The sequence below is a fragment of the Acyrthosiphon pisum genome, chromosome A2, assembly GCF_005508785.2.
Source record: "Acyrthosiphon pisum isolate AL4f chromosome A2, pea_aphid_22Mar2018_4r6ur, whole genome shotgun sequence".
Lineage (NCBI taxonomy): Eukaryota > Metazoa > Arthropoda > Insecta > Hemiptera > Aphididae > Acyrthosiphon > Acyrthosiphon pisum.
In genome coordinates, this window is record NC_042495.1 from 36555658 (window position 1) to 36582968 (window position 27311).

At 30.2% G+C, this 27311-nt stretch overlaps 1 protein-coding gene across 1 annotated transcript in view; it reads left to right on the forward strand.

Annotated features, from left to right (window-relative positions):
* Nucleotides 1-25459, forward strand: part of LOC100165765 (UDP-N-acetylglucosamine--peptide N-acetylglucosaminyltransferase 110 kDa subunit) — a 37911-nt gene extending 12452 nt beyond the window's left edge. The window contains exons 3-15 of the mRNA XM_008180076.2: nt 6734-6884; nt 6952-7195; nt 7268-7336; nt 10585-10781; nt 22405-22494; nt 22568-22673; nt 22788-23711; nt 23804-23929; nt 24032-24418; nt 24479-24709; nt 24780-25032; nt 25093-25216; nt 25290-25459. Coding sequence (XP_008178298.1) covers nt 6734-6884; nt 6952-7195; nt 7268-7336; nt 10585-10781; nt 22405-22494; nt 22568-22673; nt 22788-23711; nt 23804-23929; nt 24032-24418; nt 24479-24709; nt 24780-25032; nt 25093-25216; nt 25290-25452 — 3065 coding nt within the window. The 3' untranslated portion in view covers nt 25453-25459. The remainder of the gene's footprint in view (nt 1-6733; nt 6885-6951; nt 7196-7267; nt 7337-10584; nt 10782-22404; nt 22495-22567; nt 22674-22787; nt 23712-23803; nt 23930-24031; nt 24419-24478; nt 24710-24779; nt 25033-25092; nt 25217-25289) is intronic.
* The last annotated feature ends 1852 nt before the right edge of the window (nt 25460-27311 follow it).

Here is a 27311-nt window from a genome sequence, read left to right on the forward strand (position 1 = left end):
AGTTTTTTTCTATGAATGTCAATAAAACATTATTGTTGAGTAAAAATACTTGAAAATTTAATACAAGGCTCCTACTATTATTTTACAATGATATTTTAAAAAATATTAAAAATCCTTAGTCACAGTTTTTTTTTATAAGCATTTAAAGTTCAAAAATTGACAACATATGGAAAAATCACGAAAATTAGCAAATTATTTTGAGTTAAGAATTCGTAAAAATTTTTTTTTAAATCTAAGATATGAAAATGTAATACAAGATTCCTTATAAGATTATCTACCTTTATCAAAAAAAAAAAATGTCTATATAAAAGTTAAATTAAATTTTTATAAGCGTTTGAAATTCAAATTTTTACAACATTGGATATTCACTCGATTTCTCATGTAGCGATTTTCTTATTTTGTTGTAATTAAAGTTTTATCTCTTGGGCCAAAAAGTGTAAAAAATTAATACAAGGCTCCTGATACATTGTTACAATAGCAGTTGAAAAATATTAAAAATACATAGACACAATTATTTTTTATAAGCATTTGAAGTTGAAATTTTGACAAAATTTATCAAATTTAAAATTGAATAATTATTTTGTAGTTAAAAATTTATAAAATGTTCAACTTTTATATCTAAGGATTGAAAATTTAAAACAATATTCCACGTAAATATTTAATTCTGTTACCAAAAATTCTAAGAAATACATAAGCACAGTTTATTTTTATAGTCATTTTAAAATTCGGAAGAAATTACATATTAAAAAACCTAGAATAACTATTTTAGTTATTTTGTTGTGATTATATAATATTATTCATGGGTACTTGAAACTTCTAAAGTATACTATTATATATCTATGATAGTATCACTGTTTGTTATTGATGTATAACGCGTTATACCTAATGGATATTGTGATATTCCCGTGTATATTATAGTGGATATTTTAGGTCAATTTTTTTTTTAATACCATAGTAGGTTAGTATATAATATATATAAGTATATAATATGTCTTATACCTAGATTCAGTGCTCGAATTGGGGGGGTGCGCAGGGGGACGGAGCTCCTCTACTATTTTTATTTTTTTTTTGCGTACCCCAACTATTTTTTTTTTACTTGGACGGGGGGACGGACCAAACTAATGCCCAAAATAATTTTTATTAAAATTTGGTGTGGATTTAAAGTGTTTTGTCAATGAATACCTAGTAATTTTACATTTTTTAATATAAAAATATTTTTCATCCTATCTATTGTTTTGACTAGTAATGTCCAACCTTTTTGACTCGCGATCCACTGTTTTTGTAACAATATTTTCACGACTCGTGTCACCTTTTTAAGCCATGAAAGAAAAAAAACTTTGCGCTTTGCGTAATATCCCGCGCGTGCATAAGGAGTGCATATTGTTCAATTCATTCATAACTTATTCGAATTCATAATGTATAACTTATTTTTTTTTTGCAGGTATATTATAATACAATAGTTTATTGTAGGTACATAATATCTGCGAACTACTAAACTAGGCATAAATACAAACAAATGATAATTAGCAATTTCAGTTTTTTTTTACATTGTCTATAGAAATTCGGGTTTTTTTTATGTTAACAAACTTTAACAATATAATATTAAACTGACAATAGAATAGCTTCAATACATTTAGAAACCGATTAAGTAGGTAACCCTAACGACAAACTAAAGCTTAAATTTACAATTTATATTTTGCACATTGCACTTACATAATATTTATAGGCGTTATTTTACTGGTTGCACCGAAGGTTTTAAATGGTGCCTAAGGTCGCCAAAATTAGCTGTCAAATTAACCAATAAAAAATATGTAGGTAATTAAGTATTTAAAAATTAAACTTGTGATATAACTATCTCGTAAAGCGGTTGCTTGTAATACTAAACATCGCGTACTGTGCTATGTTAGTTTTGTTCATATCAAATTGAAAAATATTTAATACATACCTACGCAGAATATTATACTCGTATATAATCATTAAATTGTTGATAAATTTAATAATAAACCTAATAAAAAAAAAAGGTAGGTAAGTGGATTTCGCTCTGCTGTACAGTAGGTTACAAGTGGGTCACTGTATAATGGATCGTATTAAATTTGAATTCAATGATATAATATCATTGTATAAGAAAAACGATTCTGAGCGGAGACGGTATGTCTAGGTATAAGTCATAATATTATATAGTTTATGGTATTAAAAAAAAAAATTTACCTTTAATAAGTACCTATAATAAATTCCAAATTAATCATATCACAATATCTATTAGGTACTTTTAACACGTTATACATCAACAACAAACCGTGATACTATCATAGATATATTATAATAGTATACTTTTAGAAGTTTCAAGTACCCATAAATAATATTATACAATCACAACAAAATAACTAAAATAGTTATTCCAGGTTTTTTAATATGTAATTTTGTCCAAATTTAAACTTAAAATTACTATAAAAATAAACCGTGCTTATGTATTTCTTAGAATTTTTGGTAACAGAATTAAATATTTACGTGAAATCTTGTTTTAAATTTTCAATCCTTAGATATAAAAGTTGACCATTTTATTATATATAATTATTCAATTTTAAATTTGATAAATTTTGTCAAAATTTCAACTTCAAATGCTTATAAAAAATAATTGTGCCTATGTATTTTTAATATTTTTCAACTGATTGCATTAAATTTTCACGCATTTTTACCAAACAAATACAATTTTATTGATATTTATAGAAAAAAAAATTAAAAAAATTGAAAAATGACAATGTCCGTAAGCAGCTCAAAAAGAGTCAAATTATTTTCAAAATTTTATCGTATATAGAAAATGTATAAATGTAATATAAACATTCAGTGAAATTTTCAAGTTTTTACAGTCACTCGTTTTTTAATTACAACAAAATAAGAAATCGTTACATAAGAAATCGAGTGAATATCAAATTGTTGGGTGAACTACCTATGAAAAGTAATAAAATTACATTACTTGGCCATTAAATATTTTTGTTTAAATAATTAAATCACATTCGCGTTACCATACATTATTTTTATCACGTTACGTTACTTTTTGTTTCAAAAAGTAGGGTGTTAGTGTGTTACAAATATATAACGTTTAAAAATCAATTACAAAATCAGTCCATAAAACGACTACGGACTAATAAGTACAGTTACCTAAATTGTATAGCAGTATAGGTATAAACTATAAGTGTATAACATCGATGATGTAGGTACATAGTTAATGACTTATATTAAATACACGAACAAAATGTATAAGACGTATTCATTCCTGGGATGTTTAATGATGTTGTTGATTATTATCTAAAACTTTCTGAATCGTAAGTAAATATAATTGATTTTTGATTTTTCTCATTACTCATTTGCGATTTACCTCTATGTGGCCAGCAATCACCGCCTTAAAAGGGGGATACTATCATACTATATTTTTATATTATTATAAAAATCTCCGAAAAAGCGGTTCGAGTGAGCGCGCCCGTTTCGTATCGATTGAGCTTCATATGCTGCCGGTAAGAATTTCACGTCTGTTGTTGGGCGACACTGCGCCTGTAGCGATGTGGTGGCAGTATTGATGGTTTCTGCACGGCGCGCGCGGACCGCGGTGGACTGTGGACGGACAAGCGAACAGCTGCTGCAGCTCAGGCAATTGTCGCGCTATAGATATACAATTGCTTATTGTAGCAGCAGCTTGCTTTAAACGTAATAACCATTACTTGTATTATCCACTCCCCGCCGGCCATAGTCAAAGGCTCACGGGCCAAGGCAACAGCAGCGCACCAACACCGCTCGCTAACCTCCATCCCACCATCACGCAGACCAGCGCGCGCACGTCATTACCCCTACACTTATAATGAAGTCTGTTCGTTTTTCGGCGCCCTCCGCCGATGACTGCCACCGCGGCGCCCCCAACTCTATCGAAAACCAATCGGCTCCCACCCCGCTGCGCCTTTGTTCTTACGTCCACGACCGGATCGGCGCGCGCAAAGTCTGTTACCACCACCGCGCAGCTATAAACACAGTGTTACCGACTCCCCAGACCACAGTGTGATCGCTATATTGTGTGTGTACTGTGTGTCCGCGTGTATCTAATGCAAGAGTATGACTGTATGAGTGTTGAGCTCCTGCCTGCTGTATTCGTCATTTGAGTGTGTGTGTGTGTGTGTGACCACTCTAAATTGTCATTACGTACGAATAACGATCGACGTTGAACGTATCGCGCGTTACGCTTGATCGGAGCGACGACGACGGTTGTTGCCCATAATTTTTGTGTAGTCGAACGGCCGTAGTCGCCGGTAAGGAATTAAAATTATCGTCTTCACTCTGATCTGACGACGACGACGACGACCATCACAGGACACAGACACATCACACGATGCAGTCCCAGACGCATCATCAGCTCCCCGGAGCCACGGTCATTCTGAAACTCGAAGAAAACGCGTCGGCTGGTAAGTGTCGAGGCTATAGCGCTTTTCGCTGTTACTTGTTGTTTTTCGTCATTCCAAGTCGCGAGATTAATATCGTACGAATAACAATAATTGCGATACCGTTAGATTTATTATTATCATTATAAATCCAAGTGGGTTGTAATAGTAATGCAATACAACCGTAAAACGTGTACCGACTCGTCGGTGATAGTGTGGGGGGGTGACTAAAATAAGAAATGTTTTGCTCGCTAGTAGTTGTACCATGCACGGCGTGTACGCAACGGCCGACGTAAATAGACCTTACACAAGTCCTTAAAATCTTAACCATCGACAATAGATATTATAATCATAATAGTATTATGTTGTATCATACAGGTACCTATTTCCAGCCACGCGATATTCGATTCTAAAAATGTCACAAAATTATATTGTATATAAATATATTAATAGTTACCTGTTTATTTACCTTTATGGCTATATCAAATAATATTCAATTCAGTCATCTGCAATCGATTATTTCTAGGATTATTTTTTATCGCAATATAGTACCAACGCAGTTGTGGATTTCATGTAAACGGTTTACCGCATTCGTGGTTCGTCCGATTCGAATGTTAGATCGCACTCGCACTGTGGGTATACTTACAACAAGATCTCAGACCTTTCTGTGTGTTTGGCGCACCTGACTTTTCACAGCCGTACATACCGGTAATATCCTTTTCAGTATACTTGTACTCTACTCAAATTTGTCGATTACTAAGAACTTCTAACTCTATAATCTCTTTTGTATTATATTTTTAACGTGTCTTTAGTTAATTCGTTTTAAAAGAGATGCTCTTGATGCCCTCCATTTTTCTGATCGACAAAAATCCGATGGTGATTCACATCAATTACGGTCAGTGCTTAACATAGACATTGTGGTTTGGTGCCTTGGTGTTCAATCATTGATTGAATGTGTTTACACTCTGTTCCTAACTGAGGGTAAAAGGCATCTATGGATGCTCTGTTTAATGTAAATCAAATATCAATAATATATTGTTGCTTTGAAACAATTCCTTTTTCATTATTTAAAACTGAGTACCTACTGGCTTATTAAACTCCAGATAGGTACCTAAGTTTTATACCTAGTTTATGTTTATTCCAAATTTATGTTTATTTATTTTCTATTGCTATTTAAATTACAGTCAATAACTTGTTCAACAGTAGATATTTATGCTATATATATAGTTAGTAGTTTATTGTAAGGTTGTGATGTAAACTTTTCAATTAATCATGTTATTTTGTTAGTGATAGCTGTTTGTGTATAGTTATTGATTATGGAATTAATAATTATTTTTATTAGGTTGTCATTGCAACAAGCTATTTGAAATTAATTTACATACCTATTTGTAAACTTTTTCTATGTTATTTGATATCCATAATTTAGTTTGTACATTGACATAGTGTGCAGAATATGTCAATTTATTCTAAATTTGGTTTAAAAATGCGTTTATTAGACCATTTTGTGCATAGGACTAAACTTATTAGTGTTAAAGAAAAGTTAAAGAAAATAAGCGTATTAGGTACTTATAAAAAGTATTAGTGTCTCATACTCTCATATATATACTTAATTTTTGTGTTGGTCAATATTTAATTTCATAAGTCAACACCGATGAATTTATTATTCAATTCTAAAATGTTTTAGTTGTATCTATATAGGTACATTTTGAAGTGTAATAAGAACAAGTAATACTATGTGTTCATATACCTACTTAATAGAAATACCTAAGTAAATTTATACTGTAAAAAGCCTTTATATCAATATAGATACCTATTCATTATCTATATTCTAGCCCTGCATCCTTATAATAGAGGTTTGTTTAGTTTTAATATGGCAACCTGTTATGATACACTAGATATATGATTTGTTGTAATGTAAATTACATATGAAATTGTCCTATTATTAACAATAAAATAAGTAAATTGTGATTTGTAGTTAACCCACACCAGAGCATCAGACTTCCTATGAAAATGTTTCTACAATAAAACTTCTATTGCAATTTTTACTATAATATATTCCAACTAATATAGGTTCCCTGGTAATTTTTTTTCAACTTATATTTTACTGTTAAAAGCTAAAGTATACTTAAACCTATTCCCTTCATACACTACATCATCTATAGTAATTACTACTTCAACATAATTTATGCAGTAAAATATCTCAATTAAAATTACTTGACAGTGAGTGTCAATACATTTATAATTTATATGTCTAGGTAGATAGTTATTAAAGTAACTAATTTTAAATCTAATAAACTTAATTTTTACAGGATTATTAGAATTGGCACATAGGGAATACCAATCTGGAGATTATGAAAGTTCTGAAAGACACTGTATGCAGCTCTGGCGTCAAGAACCTAATAATACTGGTGTATTATTACTTTTATCATCAATTCATTTCCAATGCCGACGTTTAGATAAGTTAGTTCACTGTTTATTTATGTTTACTTATTATGTGATTGTTTTTTAATTTTTAATTTTCTTTTAGATCTGCCCAGTTTTCATCAATGGCTATTAAACATAATCCGTTACTAGCTGAAGCTTATAGTAATCTAGGAAATGTTTTCAAAGAACGCGGACAACTTCAAGATGCACTTGATAATTATCGTCATGCTGTACGTTTGAAGCCAGATTTCATTGATGGTTACATAAATTTAGCTGCTGCTCTAGTAGCTGCTGGTGATATGGAACAAGCAGTTCAAGCATATGTTACAGCATTACAGTATAACCCTGTAAGTTTAATTTTTGTTTAATTTGATTATTTCTTGAATAAAACTAATATATGATAAATTTAATTTATTTAGGAATTGTATTGTGTTCGAAGCGATCTTGGAAATTTGTTGAAAGCATTAGGCAGATTGGACGAGGCTAAGGTAAAATCAAATACTAATTGTATTACTTAATTAATTTTTCAGGTGTTCTGTTGTAGATTGGTCACTGATAAAAAATAGTACACATTTTACTGAATTATAGCTTTTTGTTATTTTAACATCTCAAGACCGCAATTGGATCTCATCTATTGCGCGAATTATGACTGAATTTTTTGAAACAAATGATTGAATGAATTTTGTTAGCCGTGGCTTTATTATTCTGTGTTGATTGGTTCAAAATGTTCAGTATTATCAAAATAATTTTATTCCGTGAACAATAATGTATTTTTTTTGGTTGTTTGCGGAATTTCAGTTTTTAATCATTATGTATGTTTTTTTTTTATTAATTTATACATGTAAAATTAGCATATTTAAATGAATAATTATTTTCATTATTGTCATTAGTTTTAATTTAAAAAATAGATGAGTTTTGAAAACATACATAATGATTCAACTGACATGCGCGGCGCTTGCATATTTTTATTTTCGCGCGGAAAGAAATTAAATGTTTTGCTTAAAAAAATTAAACCTTATGGAAATTTAAAACAAATATTAATTTGTAATTTTAGTTTATTGCTTACTTGGTGTATAAACTACTAATTTTTTTAACATGAGCATTTGATTTTTTTCATTGTATTCTATGAATATAGATAAAGCACTAGTTTGCAGTATTTAATCTGTATTTGTTTCATTTATAATTTATACTCAATTTATTAATTTTATAAGTATCATAACCGGTATAATATGATGTAATTACTTATGGTTAAATAAAGAATTTAGAAATTTCTTAAAATAGAGATAAATAACAGATTAAGTATTGAAACCTATGTGTTTTTTGGTGATGAATATCCAATAGCTGTCTTTTAATTTTTAAAGAGTAAGTGTTACTCATCATTAAACAACTAAGTATATTTTTATTTACATTAGATCTATTGTAAAGCAATTTAAACTATTTTTTTATATATATATATATATACCTATTATCAATTATTTTAATTTATTAAATGGTAAAAATGTATGTAACAAAATATTTTTTGAAAAATTATTGTATGAATCGACACTAATCTTAGTAATCCGACCACGTATAAGTCAATATGCCCTGTGGGTAGTTCTTATTATTTTGTTTATTTTTTATTGTTCATTTAACCGATCAAGTTATATAATTTCAGTAAAACGGCCCAATATATCATTTTCTTCTAATATATATTATATATTGTGTACAATTTTAATTTTTTATAATGGCTGTTAAATGTGTAACACATTGAAAACATTAGATAAAAATAAATATTTAATTATTAAAATAATTTGATAACAGAAAGTATTCATCAAATTCCATTTGCTGTTTCTGCAATATATTACTAAGATTACTGCAGCTGTATGTAAAAAAGATTTATCTTAACTTGTTAAATTACAATAAAAATATTTATAATAATTATAAGTCTTTACAATAGATAAACATATCAATAACTTTGATTCATCTAGTTGATGAGATTTCATTTAAAGTTTTCATTGCGCCGATCTACAACAAAAAGTTACCAATGTACCTTTCGTTGTTTTTCATCTTTTGTCTACCCTCCTGCAATTTCTTTTCATTTTTATCCAAATGGTTTTCTTGGTTTCGAAAAGTGATGGACAACCCTGCCTTCCTTATTATTGATGGTAAGTAATTAAAACAAATCTTTGCCACTTTCTCGATCTGGGAATTTTATCATCTAATAATTATATTTTCATTAAATCAATTCTATTAATTTCTTGTTTGTGGGGGAAAAAAAAGCTGGTTACATTTTTATTATAATGTATAGATTCAATTAATTTTCAAAAACATTTGATTATGGGTTTTTGATCGAGAAAGTATTCTATCAAGGCTGTATTTAGGACTTAATTTAGAGCTAATTTGAAATTGCATTAAAATTATTGTACCTACTACTGTTTTAAACTTATTAATCATAATACTGCTTTTGTGGTTTTAATTTCTTATGATTTCTTAAATCTTATATTTATAATTCACCACAATTAAAGGTAACAAGAAAATTTTTAAATTTGAATGAATACAGTCTTGAAGTTAAAAATAATTTTTAAATTAAACTTCATCTCAAAAATTTCAATGAAACAATTTTTCTAAATTCGAAAATTCTGATAATTATTTTTCGTGAAAGGAACTAGTTTTTCTTATAAATATATTTTAAGAACAAGCAGTGCATACTAATATCATTCGGATTTTTTTTTTTAATTTCAGGTACCATCCGTCAATTTATCTAGGTCCATGATACGAAAAATGTTGTGTATTTAGTTGATGAGGATGTACGGCGAGTGTGTTCCTATTTCCTGAATAGCTACCACCTCATACATTAATAGGTACTAAGTAATTCACACCTCTTAAAATCAAATTTTGTAAACGGGAAATTACACCAAAAGTACTAAATTTATTGGTAACCACTCGCCTCACACTCTCTTAACAATGTTCATCTCAACGGTGTCAATGCCGGTTTCACAAAAAGGGCCAAAAATGTATTTTATTTTTGTTCTAATATCATAATTCTCCAAAACTTCTTTGAGAAAATTATGATATAAAAATGTTGTAATGAGTACACTAAAGTATAGGTACTTAATTTTAAGTTATCAATAGTCATAATTTTCTCTAATTAAAGTAGGCAAATATATTAGATGTTAGGATTTTTTTTTCTTAACAAGTGCATTTTTTGTTTTTGTTTATAGGAATGTGTCAAGGAATGCGAAGTTAATGACGAAGCATGCGCGCTAGTGTACATTTTCTCTCCTAACACTTCTATTGTGTTAAAATATAAAATATAAAGTATGGCTTAAGCGCGTTTAGGTCCCTTCATAAACATAGTACGATTTCAAAAATATCAGAATATTTTTTTGTCGTATTATGTTGCAGCGTAGTTGCGCGTTTTGTCTGCTGGCTGTTAAAATTATTATAAATGCCTTTCCCCCCTTAACTAAAGAAAACTATAATTATTTTCACAAGTTTCCCATGTAAAATTATTTTAGCAGCCTTAACAGATAATTTTTAGTCTTGGTTTAGACTGGCATATTACATGTCTTCTTCTGCGCTTTCCCAACTTTTTTAAAACTTTTTGGAGAGGAATTTGTACATAACACTTTTTTCAATCTGTTTTTCCGTTTACACTTAAACTATAAGACACAGCTATTGCTTTTTATTAATTGATTTTCCTTTTATTCCTTTCCTTAAATTTCCTCTGGGATCCTTCTATACTTTATATTTGCAGTCATGCTATTTGAAAGCAATTGAAACCAGACCAGACTTTGCTGTTGCTTGGAGCAATCTAGGATGTGTATTCAACTCTCTGAATGAAATATGGTTAGCTATTCATCATTTTGAGAAAGCTGTGGCTTTGGATCCAAACTTTTTGGATGCATACATAAATCTCGGGAACGTACTAAAAGAATCAAGAATATTTGATAGGTAAGTTGCTGATTACTATATTTTGAATATATTTATCATTAAGATTTGATAAATTGTTAGCTCACATTTAAATTTAAAAAAAATATATTAAGTTTAAATGTATTGTTTTGGTTGCTAATTAAAAGCTGAGTGAAGAAGTATATTATTATCTTCAATAATACTAAAAATTAACTCTGCAGAGTAAGTTCCTCCACTCCATTAGTAATCACTAAATAATTAATCTTATTATAGTGACCAAATTGCTTGGAACCTAAAAAAATTATTACATTATCAATGTAGATTACATAAAGCAAACTAATAATAATTTAACATAATTACGTTCTTAAAACTATTCGCTAGGTTATTTTAAATAGAAAAAAACATGATAATAATATGTATAATGTGCAAATATAATTGTTACTAAACCGTAAAAGAATCTGTTTTGTTGAATAAAGTACACGTAGATCTATTTTAAATTATAACTGTCTAGCGTCTCCTTAATTAAAAACAAATCCATAATTCTAAATAAGAAAATTAAAAGAAAAACATGTCTATTATTTTTAATTAAATAAAAAAAATAATGGACATTTTTATCTGTATCTACATTATATCTTATACACAATTCGCAAAGATGTAAATTGTATGATATAATTAAATTCTTGAGAATTATTTGTTTTGTTTTACATTTTATTTCAGTACTTTATCATTCAGTGAAAAACTAAATTCCAATTTTTACGTATATGTATTGTTATTTAAATGTATGTATTTTGGAAACCCCTGTTGAACATTTGGTCGTTACCATAGTAACTACGGGCATTACAGACTACCCGTAAATTGTATAAATATACATCTGCAGTTTTTGATATAAATATAATATAATATTATGATACTAATGACTAGCAATCTGTCCAATTCTACGGAAATCCTATATTATATAATTAATACATCGTTACCTATGTGCCTATTTATTCGTATTATTCATTTCTAAAATGTGTTATAACCTCAATTTTATAATATACAAAGTACATATTTATAACTTACGGTTAAATTAAATATTTAAATTACAAGTACACATCATGCCTCCTCTCGTAAATTACTGTATTTATAAAAGTTTACCTAATGCAATAAAATTGTTGTATACATTAAAATATCCGTATTTTATGTTTCATGTACTTCGAAAGTTAATTAATTGTATTATATTATTTTCGTACATTATACTTTCATAAACTTCTTTTATTACTTTCGTTAATTAATAAACGTAACAATTAGACAAGTAGAAAGGTAATTAGTACACCAGATTTTGTTGTTTTTTGTTTCTTGTTTAAATGAAAATTTGAGTCAGTTGAATTCAACTAGCAGAAAAAGCTTAATTATATACGAAATGTAAGATTTTTCCTTTTTTTAATTACTATTTTTTTTTTTTTTTTAAGTGTAAATTAAACTCCTGTTATTTTTTTAAACTTTCAAAATATCAAATAATTGTTTATCATTTTGTTTCAAATACCGTTAAAGGAGTTTACTGTAGGTACCAGTTGGTATCAGCTTGTTTTTTTTTCAAATGTGATTACCTAATATTTTTTCTTGCAATACATTTTTAAGTATATGATCGCAATACGAATGAGTATAGTTTTTGAGTTATTTAACTTTGTGTACCTACTAATGATATTTATTATGGTTTGGAAGATAATATGAGGACTATAATAATTGTTTTAAAATTATAGTTAACACTAATTAACCTATTAACATTTTATAATTTGTAAAAACCTATGATATAATCAGCACTTTATTGAATATAACACTTATTTTTAATTTTTTAAAACCATTTTTAAGGACCACTATTCTTAGAATATATATATTTTAACAACTTAGAAACTACTCGTTTGAGTTTTAATTTATATAAATCACATAGAAAAAATATCATCTGCGTAACAAATTATAGTAAAATTGGTTGGTTCTCATTTAATATGTGTGTTGCCACAAACAATACAATTTTGAATGGTATAAAAATCTAAATTTTTGGTATTATGGTCTTTAATTATTATACTTAAAAACTAAACATTAGAGTTTGAATAAACTCATTTTAAAAGGGAAAGTAGGAGTGTGCAATGAGCATGGTTGGTGAATTATCCTGTAGTCTGTAGGTACATCGGGATTATTTACTTAACAAGTATGATGATTATTTAGTAAGCGTAATTCTGGGATAACGAAGTTTCTATTACCTATTTATCTCCAAAACAGCTGCGGTCATCGGGTCGTCCCATACAATATTATATTATGGTTCCGGTATAGAATAAGTACGGATTACTATCACAATCGATGGTCTTATTGTTGATAATTTCTAGTTTAATTTCAGTCCAATAGTTTTGATATAAGATTAGGATTATTTATGTAAATACCTCTATTAAAATATTAAAGAAGTCTTAATTTTCTAGGAAGTGTTTTCACGAAAGAAATAAAATGCTGTCAATTATTTAGCAGTATCGCTAACTTAACTAGTATAATTATTGTTGTATAGTTCAATATTATAACTTTATAATACTACTATTGTTTGCTTAAAATAGTTCTTATTTATATACCATTTATCATAGAAAGAACTCTAAAAAAAAACCAAAAATATTATTAGTGCAATGGTACTTACACTATATAGTTACAACTTACCAGAACAGAAGACTTAAATTGTAGGTATATATAATATAGTATTTGATTTTAGGTGTCCACTGTGGTACTCCATATATTATATATTTCCGTAGTTATTTCAAATCTGAAATTCATCTCTTGAAAGTTGAATGTCCATTTTAAATATGTATGTTTAAATTTGTATATTTATATTAATATTTTAAATTTGAATCTTGATGACATGACAATATGGCATTGTAAAATTTAGTTTTATTAATTAATACAATTTAATAGCGATATAATAAGTACTAATTAAAAATTCGTTTAGACACGATTGTACCTATATATTATTATATTCTACTCGTAAATACAATATAATAATTGTCGTTTCGCCAAATGCAATGATGGGTAATTATTTATATTTGGAATTTCGCTTGCGTTGTCGGTAACTTATAAGTCTTAAATGGCATTCGAGATGAACTAGGTTACTGTTTTACGTCGTTATCTTGGGCGTTTATCCACCCCTAATCCCCAATCCGTAAATAGTAATTTTAAAAAAATTCCATTACAACGAACGGGTGCATATTATATTTTTGTTTATCGCTCGTGTAATCTGATAATAATAACACGGGCGTATACGTGAGTTATACGACATTATAATATTGTTTTATCTACTGCACATAATTCGAAATGTTGCGGGGGCGGTTGTGCTGCGTGAAATGCTTGTCTATGTAGGTAGGCTTTCCTACAACGACGGCGGGCTTCATACTAATAACGGGAATAAGGAAACAATTTTTTTCTTATAGATTTGTGCCGCGTTTACAATATGAATTTAATTTTGTACGTCGGGGGTTTATGTAGCTGTGTAAAAGGCGGATTTTGCTTATTCTATAGTATTTTTCAATAATATAAATCATCGGGACGAACAGGGGTCGGTGACGAAGGCTGCGACAACGATAAAAATGATCAAATATATTTTACTATTAAATATTATACACTATCGAATCGAGGAGTTGATGAGTGGGATAGGTGAGTGAGTGCTGAGAGAAAAAAAATCGCGACCAGAGGTCGAACCGTGTTCTGTCCACCGCCTCGAGCACCGCGTCGAACCCTCCTCGCGAGATGAGCATGCAGCTTCACGTCCCCGATGCGTATATAATATAGGTATTTTGCGACATTGCCATGGCGACCGCGGCGCTGCTGAGGACGGCGCGCCACCATCGCCAGCCGCCTGTTGCTTTGCGTCGCGCGCGCGCTGGCGCTCATGCCTTGTTGTACGGAGGAGCGGGCACAGCGAAGGCGGAGGTGCGCCATATTATACCGAAGTCGGCGCCGTCTGTCCGTGTCGCCACTGCAGTCGCGAGTTGCGTTCGCCGCGTGCTCTTCCTGCGCTCGCGGCGGCGGCGACCGCGCGCGTACGATAGCCGACCCCCACGCGTGATTTCGGGAGGGTGGCCGACGGCCAACGTCGTCCGCGGCCACTTTCGGCGAGTATTTTAATATCATACACCTAGATAGAATAGTTTAGGGACCGCGTGTACGTAACTTCTTCCCCTCCCCCATCGCCCATCCACCAATCACGGATCTTCGTGGTGCATGTCCGTTGCAGTATTACGTCGGCGTGCCAAATCTCATACCGCGGTAGTGTGCAATGGACTACCAGTGCATCGTCGTGTACACCATCATAACGATACTGCCGCCCGATGAGCAGCGCAGGTACGACGAGTCGCGGTTTTCCGCTGCTCTCCGGGACGGCCCGGCCGACGGATGTCTGGGCGTCGTTAAACGGTGGATGAAAAGGTACACGGCGTCATCATAATAATATAATAACAAACGCAATTAATCACCTTGGGGGGAGGGGGTGCGTGTTCGGAATTCTTGCCGAAGAAAGAACGTTCGCTCACGACGAAAATACATTAATTGTAAAAAAAATGTATTGTCCATGCACATTTCTCTATTCAATATTATATTGTTATTCTTTCAATCAGCAATAAATAAAACGACATTTAGTTTTATCAGGTAAAATGTGCTATTATATTCCGGAACAAGAAGATTTGGGTATTAACTATTAATATAGTTGCCGATCGTTGGATATAATTTTGGCTCCCTTTCCCCTGTTTTAGAAATCCGGTCAATATAATATAATATTGTCCTTCCGTCACAATAGACCATACTATAATATTACTATTGCACTATAGTAGGCTGTGAATTAGTTATTCTGAATTAATATAAAAACCTTCCTCCCCTAAACAAAATGGTATGTTTTTCTATTCTCCGATTACCTAAACCCTCTTCTAATTAAAAGATTAGCTACGCCTTGATGGCTTGTAGACTGCAGGGATCAAGAGACTTTAGTTGACTAGACGTATACCGCGAGATAATAATATTAAAACCCTCAACATATATTATATTATAGTGTACGCATTGCGCTGTTCGGTCAAAGGTCCAAACGGTTTTAGTGGTGGTAGATTTTGTTTTTCTGCCTTAGGCTTGACAAATTGAACTGAAAACCGAAGAACGCCGAAAAAATTTAATTATATTGCGATTTTAATTTCCCCGGCTCGACCTGTCGTTGCTCTTCGAACCGTGGTAAGAATGGAATTGATTTCTCTTTGAAGGGTTTCGCCCAGTCACCAGTGCAGAGGCGAAGGACCTATACACTTGAACACACACACTCGCACGCATTTACTGTTTATTATACCTTTGGCGTCGTTGGTCTTTTGTCCCGCGGGAAAAGCCCCCCGCTGAGGAGTAGTAGGGCTATTGCTATGTAGTAGTTGTTGTTGTGCCAGTGACATTAACGATCCCTGCCGCCGCCGTACGTGGTCATCTTCGTCAAACCTTCGTGCGTGCACGTGCGTTCCGTTTTCCCAAAAATATTGCGCGTCGCATCGCCTGCCACCGTTTTTATATTATATTATATTTTTACACAAGATAATAGGTGCGTCTTGTAGGTACATATTTTGCTGTCGGTTGTTTCATATTTCGTGAGCTAATTTTAAAATAATATGACATTGCGTCATTGCTCGTTAGTTGTTATAGTATAGTATAGATGTATTATAGTACCTATGTATATAATATAATCTATATGTGTACGAAAGCAATCATTTTTTCGATATTAACTTTCCGTACGCAAAATTAGTGTATTAATATATCCAGAGGAGTTTCACCATGAACCTTGATATACACCCCCTGCAGCGTCGCGGGGGTATGTATGGTGCGGTGGCGGTGGAATTTCGCGTGTAACTTCCGATTAATAGATTAAAACTTTAAATAGAAAATAGCAGCGGCGCGCGGCGTGTTCTTGTTTACTGTTTTATTCATGACTTGTGCAGGATCAAAAGTTTTAAAACCCATGCATTTATAATTATATATACATACGTAAAATGAGCATAATATTAATTTAGTTGAGTCACTCTCTCGCCGTGTAACGTTTTACATTTTGCCAACTGCCTGGATTCGCGCCAGGATTTTATCTAAATATAAACTTTTTGGAAAACGTTATTAATCTTTTTTAAAGATGTATCTACATAATATCATAAGAGTACTGAGTCGTAATGTGTATAAAAGTTAGGCCAAGGTTATGTCGTATTTTGCTCGTTTGCTGCAGAAGTATTTTTATTCGTGATGTGACCGTTCTACAGAAAAGTATATAGTATTAGCCTTTATATTATAATATTGCCTAAAAGGATTACATCAACTTCGTATTAAACTCCTATTATAACGCTTGTCCTGCTTCCAAACAACAACGACAATTTAAACAGAATTAACGTCATAGTATAATTAATGTGCTCCTCCACACAATTGTTTTGCAAATATCAATACACGCATAATATATCTCTGGACAAAGAGTGATCTCTGGTGTACGTATTTCGTATTTCTTATATAACGTCGTTTTTTGTTGTTCACTTTCTAAGGCACCCCTGGATTTATATGATTTCAACTTCTTTCTTTTGGCTTTTATTTTTGATTATTTATTCCAATTTTTAACAAACTAGGTTTGTTACCTTATTCGGGAAATTTGAATTACGTTTTAGTTTTTTAATCGAATATTATTAGTAGTTTATAAACATGATTTATTTAATAGTTCCATTAAACACATTGTCCATTTGTAATATAATGTATAAATTATAATCCATCAATTATTTCGTATTGTGTCTGTAAATATTATCTGTCATTTGCAAAATATCACTTGTTTAATGCATCACATTTCTTTCTTTCTATTCACAGTTTATAAATGAGAATAAAATATACATAATATCAACTAAAGAAACTCTGAGAAAATAAATTAATATATGTATCGTACAATAATTTTTCAAACTGGCAGTCTGAAGGTCACGATTTTGGTTATCTTATTTCCATGTGTGTACGGTGTACAACAAAACATTTTATTGATTTATTGATTATTAATAATTCGGATAGGCGGACCACTGAAATTTGTCGAATTTGTTGTAGGTAATTCATTCGTTGGTATTTTAAATTTTAATTTTAATAATATTAGATTTTACTCAAAATACAAGTTGGTATCTCTAATATATTATTGTACTGCAGGCGTGACATAATTTTCATTAGGTTATTTCATATTTTTAACACTAAATACCGCCAATATAATTTTTTGGTACAAGCATCACTGTAGTGCTGTTATTAGTACTTATTACATAATATTAGGTACTAATGTAACATACTTAATGTATAATTTGGGATTATTCTAAAAATCTAATGAACAGTAAGAAGTGTCAAAAGTATAAAGTTATAAAGTATAAGTATAAAGTACGAAATACGAATATATAGGCAGCTAAAATTAAATAATCATTAATATTTTTCAATTCCAACATACCCATAATCTCATTTTATAATAATATCAAAAAATACAAATTTGTTAATTTTAAACATCATTCAGTTATCTGATATCAGCATTTTACCTTCTACCGACTACGATTCTAGAGCAATAGAGACAAATCCTTAGAATAAGGTCCGTTATATTATAATATGTATTATTATTTTAATTTGTATTTTGAAATATATTCACCATCAATATAATCTGTGATACTAAAATATAACAGTCTATTATAGTAAACTATATAATATAATATTCTTATATTATAGTAGTATAACTGTATAAGGTATTTACTATTTGGTATAAAGTATAAACTGTATACGATTACGATAGCGAAGCTTTTTATTATTATAAAATATTGACATCATATCCTTTTTCTATAATCATTGTCATTGTGTTATTATATATATAAAGTTTTACGTTTCATTATTTAAGTTCACTTTTCACGAAGTATGCGACAATAAAATATATTTTACTAGTAGATACTAATATACCTAACTAAACAACACGAGCTCATGAATACTGAATAATATTTTGCATCAAATAATGCTTTAGAAAACTAACAGTTTGTATACTTAGGACTTTTTATTATTTTCTTCCGTTTTTTCCATTCTTTGTACAATACATTTACAATCTTGTTATCCATTTCAACATTTGTAATATCCGATATATCTTTTTATATTTTTCTTTTTTTCCAGTTAAAATATTATCCAAAACATAAATGTGTGTACCTACTGGATGGATGCCACCTATAGGTTTTCGTGTAAAAACGAACTTAAATATTCACAAATCCATAACATTGTCATAAATTCGTTCGTGTTTTCAATGAGATGGCGTGTTTTTCAAACTAAACAAAAACATTTCAATTATAATACGTACATTTATAGATAAGTAGATAACTGTATTATAATATGCAAGGCGCTATTCGTGTTTATGAATCGATATAATGTAGCTTTAAGTTATTTTTTAAATTGTTGGAGTTGTATAAGAAATTTCCTTATTTTTTTTTGTATTTTTTCGTTATTAACCCCCCAGCAATTGATTGTTGTTTGTTGATTTCATAATAATTTATTTTTTTAAACTTTAATCGTACTTATAATTGGACTTCTTAAAAGGAATTATATTTAAATATAATATTTTGTGATATTTCTGTAATAATCTGCCAGCAGTATTATTATAAATATATTTTGTGTTCATTTGGTTACTAAAATTTACTGAACTCGTATAATATAGGTACATTATTATTTTTCTATAACTTGTTCATAAATAATATACTGGTTTGTGTGCTAAATGCTTTATTTGTGCTGTGTACCTCAGCGAGTATGCTGTATGCGAATATAAAGTAAATAAAATACTGAACATTTTTATTTAATACAAAGTTCAAGTATAATGTTAAATACATATTTTAAACATTGAATACCTACAAACAAATATATCAAGTATAGGGGCTAGGATGAATTGAAAACATAAATCAAAAAAGAGAGTTTTGTATATATAGTGTCAATCATAAACCGAATATCTATCAATTACTTAGAAATATAAAATAGGTAGGTAATACAAACAAGTTTAATTTGGAAAATATTTAAATGTTTGACTTAAATGTAATCGGGAGAAAATTACCAAGAATGTTTATTTAATTAAAATGAAATAACTAAACGTATGAAAGTAACTTTGAATTTACTTACAAAAAAAACCTCCGTTCCTGGTGTAAATAAATATTTATTCATACATATTTACTATTTACTTATCGATTCCCACTACTCTGATGTGACAATGTGGTTTGAATAACATTTTATATTTTATTTATACATTGTTGATCAATACTTTTATTTAGTATGATATTGTATTTTAAAAAATATTCAATTATAATAATTGTATTTGATAAATTAAATTAAAATTTTATTTTGAATTAGTAGTACAACAAATTTCTTTAACCTAAAGCCTAAAATATACATAGATCGTACTAAATGACCAAATGTATATCATTAACATCATTAATAATTATGCAAATTTCCACAGTTAATAATTAGTCTAACGTAATCTAAATAGCTAATAAAGTAATGATATTGCAATGGGCCTATTTTTGATATTGATTCCATATAGTCACGTCTCTTATATATCTTTTTTAAATGTATGATTTAGAACGTCTATACATCTATTTTGATACAGGTATCATTTAAATCTTCTAAATTGGTGTCATGAAGTATAAATTTGTAGGTTAAATTGTTTTTTTTAAAAAAAACATCAGGAAAAAATCTAAGCAATGTTAATTTATTAATAATTACCTACTGAGGGGTAATGAATATTAGTTACTCTTTATAAATCATACTTCCCCGCAGGCTATGCTGCAGTAGGTACCTGAATGTTAATTCTACAAGTTTGCTAATTCAATTAATTTCATCTCAAAGTAATAATAAATTCTATTTAGGTGTGGTTAATATAATATTATTCCGTGAAAGTATACATGTATAATAATATAATACGCTATATTATACAGTTTATATTATACATATTATAAGAATACAGATTGCGTCCATATAATTTTATTTCGAACTCCGAACCTTGCTTTAGACTTAATGCAATTTTTGAAGTCTGTGGTAAAAAACAAATTATAGTAAAAACGATTTAATATAAAATATTTTAAACGTGAAAGTACCTATAATGAGTTCAATGTTTGGGAACGGCGTGACTTAAAAATAAAATAGGTAACTAAAAGAAGAATGGTTATCATTTTTAGTCGACTATTTTGTTATTTTTTTTAACATTTTACTTTAATGCTGCAGCCGTTGAATGTCTATCGTTTACGATACTACGCGTGTTTCGCTTCTCGACGTTTCGTCTTTTCCGATGAATTTATCGACGTTATATCATATGATCGGATGAAATTAAATTCGCGCTGTTTGTCGTCTTCGGTGGGGTAATATCGACCCTCTCGAGAGACTATGTATATATAAGTATAAAACCTATATAGACCTACACAACAGCAGCGTGTGCACGACGGCTGGGAGTTCTGTTCCTGACAATCGAGACTCGCACGCATAAATGCACAATATACAATATTATTACGCACCGACAACAATATTCCGCCCCCGTTCGGCCCGTCAACTATATTATACATGAAATCGTTGTCGTTCGGCTACATTAAGCTCGGCAGCTTTTGTGTAAGGGGATGGGAAATCACCGTCGTCTTTTCAGGCCAGGAAAATTAAGCTTCGCGTGTCGTCGCAAAACTGTACTGGATTTATACACCACGTTATTCACCATAATATTAAGTATTCACACATGCGGACGCTGTATGGTACGCATAATGTTATTCACACACGCGGACGCGGTATGGTACGCATAATGTATGGAGTGATCCGTTAGAGCGACCGCTCTTGTATATTTGATTATGATTACTGAAGAGAATCACTCTGTATGATACGGACTGTACGTATGCGGACAGGGTAAACTGGTGTGCGAGTGTGTTACAGTGTTTAAAACCCTCCTCTACGTGGGTAATACGAATGACGGTTGTGGACACATAGATAACGAAACGATCAAGCGAATAGGATCATATTGTAACGTAATAAAGATTATTTAGACTTACGAATTACTTATAGCCTATATAGGTCGCACTCCTTCTAAAATGTCTCGTAGACAATCGCAGTGCGTGCGTTCGGCGTTACTTATTTTTAGTTTCTTTCTCGTTTTAAAATTCATATTTACTTTTTTTTCATTGTGTCGAAGCGAAATTGATATCTTTTGGTATGAATGATTTATGATTTTCAAAGAAAAATAGAACTCTGGTATCAGGGTCAAAGTGTTTTTGTGACGGTGTAATTTTTGTTTTCGGTAGAGAAGTTGATTTAATTTATCCCAACGTCAATATTATATATTATATAACATTTTTTGTGAGTGCGAATTCTTTATTGTCTGTTGCTTTTTTTACTTTGTGGATTCATGACATTTTGTATCTCGCATTCGTACGTTATACAGTATTTTATTATTATGTTTTCTGTATGGTACCTATATCAACAAATATATGGTTTTTTTATTCTTTAACAATATTATTTTGAAAATTTATTAAAATCATGGGTTATTAACATTTTAGATGTTTAAATGTTATAACTACCACTTTGTGATTAAATTATATTGAAACATCTTTTAACTGCTTCATCTACAAGATCCTGAATGTAAACTTTGTTTCAGGTCTGTATCTGCTTATCTTCGGGCACTGGCATTGAGCCCAACCAACGCTGTTGTGCATGGGAATTTGGCTTGTGTCTATTATGAACAGGGGTGAGTTAAACTAAAAATTAGTTTATTTTTTAAAAATTAAATTTTTTATTATTTTTTTATTATTATTATTCAGACTTATCGATTTAGCTATTGATACTTATCGCCGTGCTATAGAGCTACAACCCAACTTCCCCGATGCCTATTGCAATTTGGCTAATGCTTTAAAAGAAAAAGGACAGGTATGTAAAACATTTTTTTTCTAAGTTTTTAGTGCCTTTATTATTAATAATAATTGTAATACAACCTATGTATAAAATAACCTAACATAATAATGTTTATATTATTTACTGTAGGTTGTAGATGCTGAAGAATGCTACAATACAGCTTTGAAGTTATGTCCAACACACGCAGATTCTCTGAACAATTTGGCCAATATAAAACGAGAACAAGGTTACATAGAAGAGGCAACTGGTCTGTATTTGAAAGCTCTGGAAGTTTTCCCCGAATTTGCTGCCGCTCATTCCAATTTGGCTTCTGTTCTCCAGCAACAAGGCAAATTAACCGAAGCCTTAAACCACTATCAGGAAGCCATTCGTATTCAGCCTACGTTTGCAGATGCCTACTCAAACATGGGAAACACTCTCAAAGAGATGCAAGATATACAGAATGCTCTACAATGTTATTCAAGAGCGATACAGATTAACCCAGCATTTGCCGATGCTCACAGTAATTTAGCTTCTATTCACAAAGATTCTGGAAATATACCAGAAGCTATTGCGTCTTATAGAACTGCTTTGAGACTAAAACCAGACTTTCCTGACGCTTATTGCAATCTTGCGCATTGCTTACAAATTGTGTGTGACTGGACTGATTATGAATCTCGCATGAAGAAATTGGTTAGCATTGTTGCTGAACAATTAGAGAAAAACCGTCTGCCTTCTGTCCATCCTCATCATTCTATGCTGTACCCATTATCACACAACTTCCGAAAGGCAATTGCCGGAAGACATGCTGCACTGTGTTTGGAAAAAATTCAAGTCTTGCATAAACCTCCATATAACTATACCAAAGATTTGGCGCCTGGCAATCGCTTACGTATTGGATACGTATCATCAGATTTTGGAAATCACCCTACTTCACATTTAATGCAATCTATACCAGGTCTCCACAACAAAGAAAAGGTTGAAATATTCTGTTATGCTTTATCAACAGATGATACTACTACGTTCAGATCAAAAATCGCTAGAGAAGCCGAACATTTTATTGATTTATCAAATGTAAGAATTCAATTGAACTACATTAATTCTATTTTTTGTACTTACAATAATGTTCAATATTCAAACGTATTTACCATATTTTTCTATTATAGATACCTTGTAATGGAAAAGCTGCTGATAAGATAAATAGTGACGGTATTCACATTTTAGTGAATATGAATGGATACACAAAAGGTGCAAGAAATGAAATATTTGCACTGCGTCCTGCTCCAATCCAAGTAAATTGATTTAATGATATTAGATTTATTAAATTAAATTGTACTAGATAAGAGTATATTATGTACATAATGTGACTACTATTATATTAAATTAATTTTCAGGTCATGTGGCTTGGATATCCAGGCACGAGTGGTGCTCCCTTCATGGACTACTTAATTACTGATATGGTTACATCACCTATTGAACTTGCATCACAGTACAGTGAGAAATTGGCTTACATGCCACATACATATTTTGTCGGTGATCACAGACAAATGTTCCCTCACTTGAGTGAGCGAATCATTTTATGTGATAAAGTGACCTGCAGAAAAGATATGGCGGACAATGTGGCCGTCATAAATGCTGCAGATTTATCGCCAATTATTGAAAATACTAATGTAACAGAAATAAAACAAGTTATCATGTCTGAACTAACAGATTCAAAGCAGACTAGACCCGTTGAGGTTAATTTTAAATTTGCTGAATTGCCAACTACTACACCTATTGAGGTACTTTAAATTTGAAATAAACTAGTGAAGTGTTTTATTTAACATGTGTTTAATTTCCAGACTATGATTGCTTCTGGACAAGCACAAACTTCAGTAAACGGAGTTGTATTACAAAATGGATTAGCGGTCGTAGACAATGGCAATAACAAAGCAGCCACAGGAGAAGAAGTACCCCAAAATATTGTTATTACTTCACGCCAGCAGTATTCTTTGCCTGAAGACGCCGTGGTCTATTGCAATTTCAATCAGTTGTACAAAATAGATCCAAACACTCTTCTTATGTGGGTTAATGTAAGGAGGATATTATTTATTTTAATTTTATATAATTTGTTCTGTATTTAAAAATGTTTTTTGTGTTTAGATCTTAAAAGCTGTGCCCAATTCTGTATTATGGTTGCTACGTTTCCCAGCAGTTGGTGAAACCCATATTCAGAGCACAGCTGCTAGTTTGGGCATTGAACCAGGCCGTATATTGTTTAGTAATGTTGCTGCTAAAGAAGAACATGTACGTAGAGGACAATTAGCTGATGTATGCTTAGACACTCCTCTCTGTAATGGCCATACTACCAGTATGGACGTGCTATGGACAGGCACACCAGTTGTTACCTTGCCAGGTATTATACATGATCTTATATAGTTTTTTTGATACATTTTTGATCATTTTATTTGTATAGGAGAGACATTGGCTTCCAGAGTAGCTGCGTCACAATTGGCAACGCTTGGATGCCCTGAACTCATTGCACGGACTAGAGAGGAATATCAAGACATTGCTATCAGACTAGGAACTGATAAGGAATAGTGAGTGGTTTATTCATAAATGTTATTTTTATGAATGTAATATGATTATTTTATTTCTAATTATATTTGTTAGTCTGAAAACTATGAGAGCAGAAGTCTGGCGAGCACGGTCTGAAAGTCCATTGTTTAATTGTTCAATATACACAAATGGCCTGGAAAGGCTGTACAGAGCAATGTGGGATAAGTATCACAATGGTGAAAAGCCTGATCATATACTTTCCCTAGAAAATTATTAAACATTTTGTGAGTATTTAAAATTTGGTTTTAAATAATTTAATTATTGTGTCCTTATTACTGTTAAATCAAATAGGTTAATGATTCATAAGTAAAATCTCATAATCGATGCTAGAAGTGGACTGAAAAGTTAATGAATGGAATGCTATTTTTATGAAATCTTTTTTATTAATAGGTGTATAAATGTATAATATTATAAGTCATTAAAACAATTTTTTTTTTATTAGTAATAATATCTAGTAGGTAAACTTATAGTTTATTTTGGAAGTACTTTTTCATAATACTTAAGTATTAACCAAAATAAGAAAATATCAATGATTAAAATACAGTATTGATGCGAGAAGTGGATTGATTCCATGTGATTTAATTTATAACCATATGAGATAAATAAATAAATATTGCTAATAATAAATGTTTTATTGTAAAATTACTTATCTGTAAATTGCTAATATGTATTATAGTATAGTAATAATTTAAATTGTTATATTTAGTATCCAAAAATGTATATCAAACTGATTAGATTTAATAGCACTTTTATAAAGAATTTTTTTTAAAAACCTTTAGAGTTCAATATTATAAAAGTACACATTTTTGCCAGGTTTAATTTTAAAGTCAAATATTCAAAACTATTACGCTATTCAAGGTTTTGATTATAAATAATAATAATATCCACTTTTAATAAATCTGGGTAACATTACTATAGGCCTTTAAAGTCAAGAATTGTACTTGGCAATCAACTTGTGCATATGGGCATGACAATACTACAACAACAACAACAACAACAGGTGTCCAAATAGTTGACTTGTTAGGGAGACAAGTTGGTTTTCCATTGAGTACTATTTTTAACTTGAATACTAAATAGTATACTTTAAAAAACTCTCAATAATACAATATTAGTAAAATAAATAATGTAATCAATAAATAAAACTTTCATATCTATTACTTTTTTTTATCCATTTAATAGTTATATGATAAGCATTTTAAATTTAATTGTCAAGAGGACAACAAACCCATACATGCAGTATGATTGAATTTAATGCTTGTTCAATATATTAATGATTATTAAAAAAAATAATACATTTCAATGCGAGAAGTGGAATGATCAAATGTTGATTAGAAAATTGTATTATGAAATATATTGAATAATAATTCTGGTTTATACAACCTTTTTTTTTAGTAAATGTTTGTAAAAGTGTGATTTAATTCTATAATGTTGACAATTAAACATTGGCTGTACTATTTTGAGTTAAAAAGTATTTTATTCTATGTTCAATACGTTAATGATTATCATAAAAAAAATACATTTCGATGCGATAAGTGAAATGATAAAATGTTGATTAAAATAATTGTATAATGAAATTTATTGAATAATAATTTTGGTATACACTACAGACAACAATTAATGATAATTAATTTACGGCGATGCAAGTAGTGGAATGATAGTCTAAATGAATTATAATTAAAATTATGAAATCTGTTTATTGTAGAAGAAACATTGATAAAAATATATTTGTCTAAATTTCAGCAAAAATTAAATTTCATAATTATTATTTCTTTTTCATCCAATTTATAATTATAAATAATTTACGTCTTAAGTTTTGTGTGTTCAATGATAGATGTTAGATTAAGAATTAATACTTTTTTTTATATATATATTACATATAATTTAAATGTTAGTATTCAATTTAAGTGTACATTTTAGAATTATACTTTAATTTATTAAAATGCTCAATCCATTAATGATTATTTTAAAACAAAAATACATTTCGATGTGAGAAGTGGAATGATCAAATGTTGATTTGAAAATTGTACTATGAAATATATTGAATAATAATTCTGGTTTATACAAACTTTTTTTAGT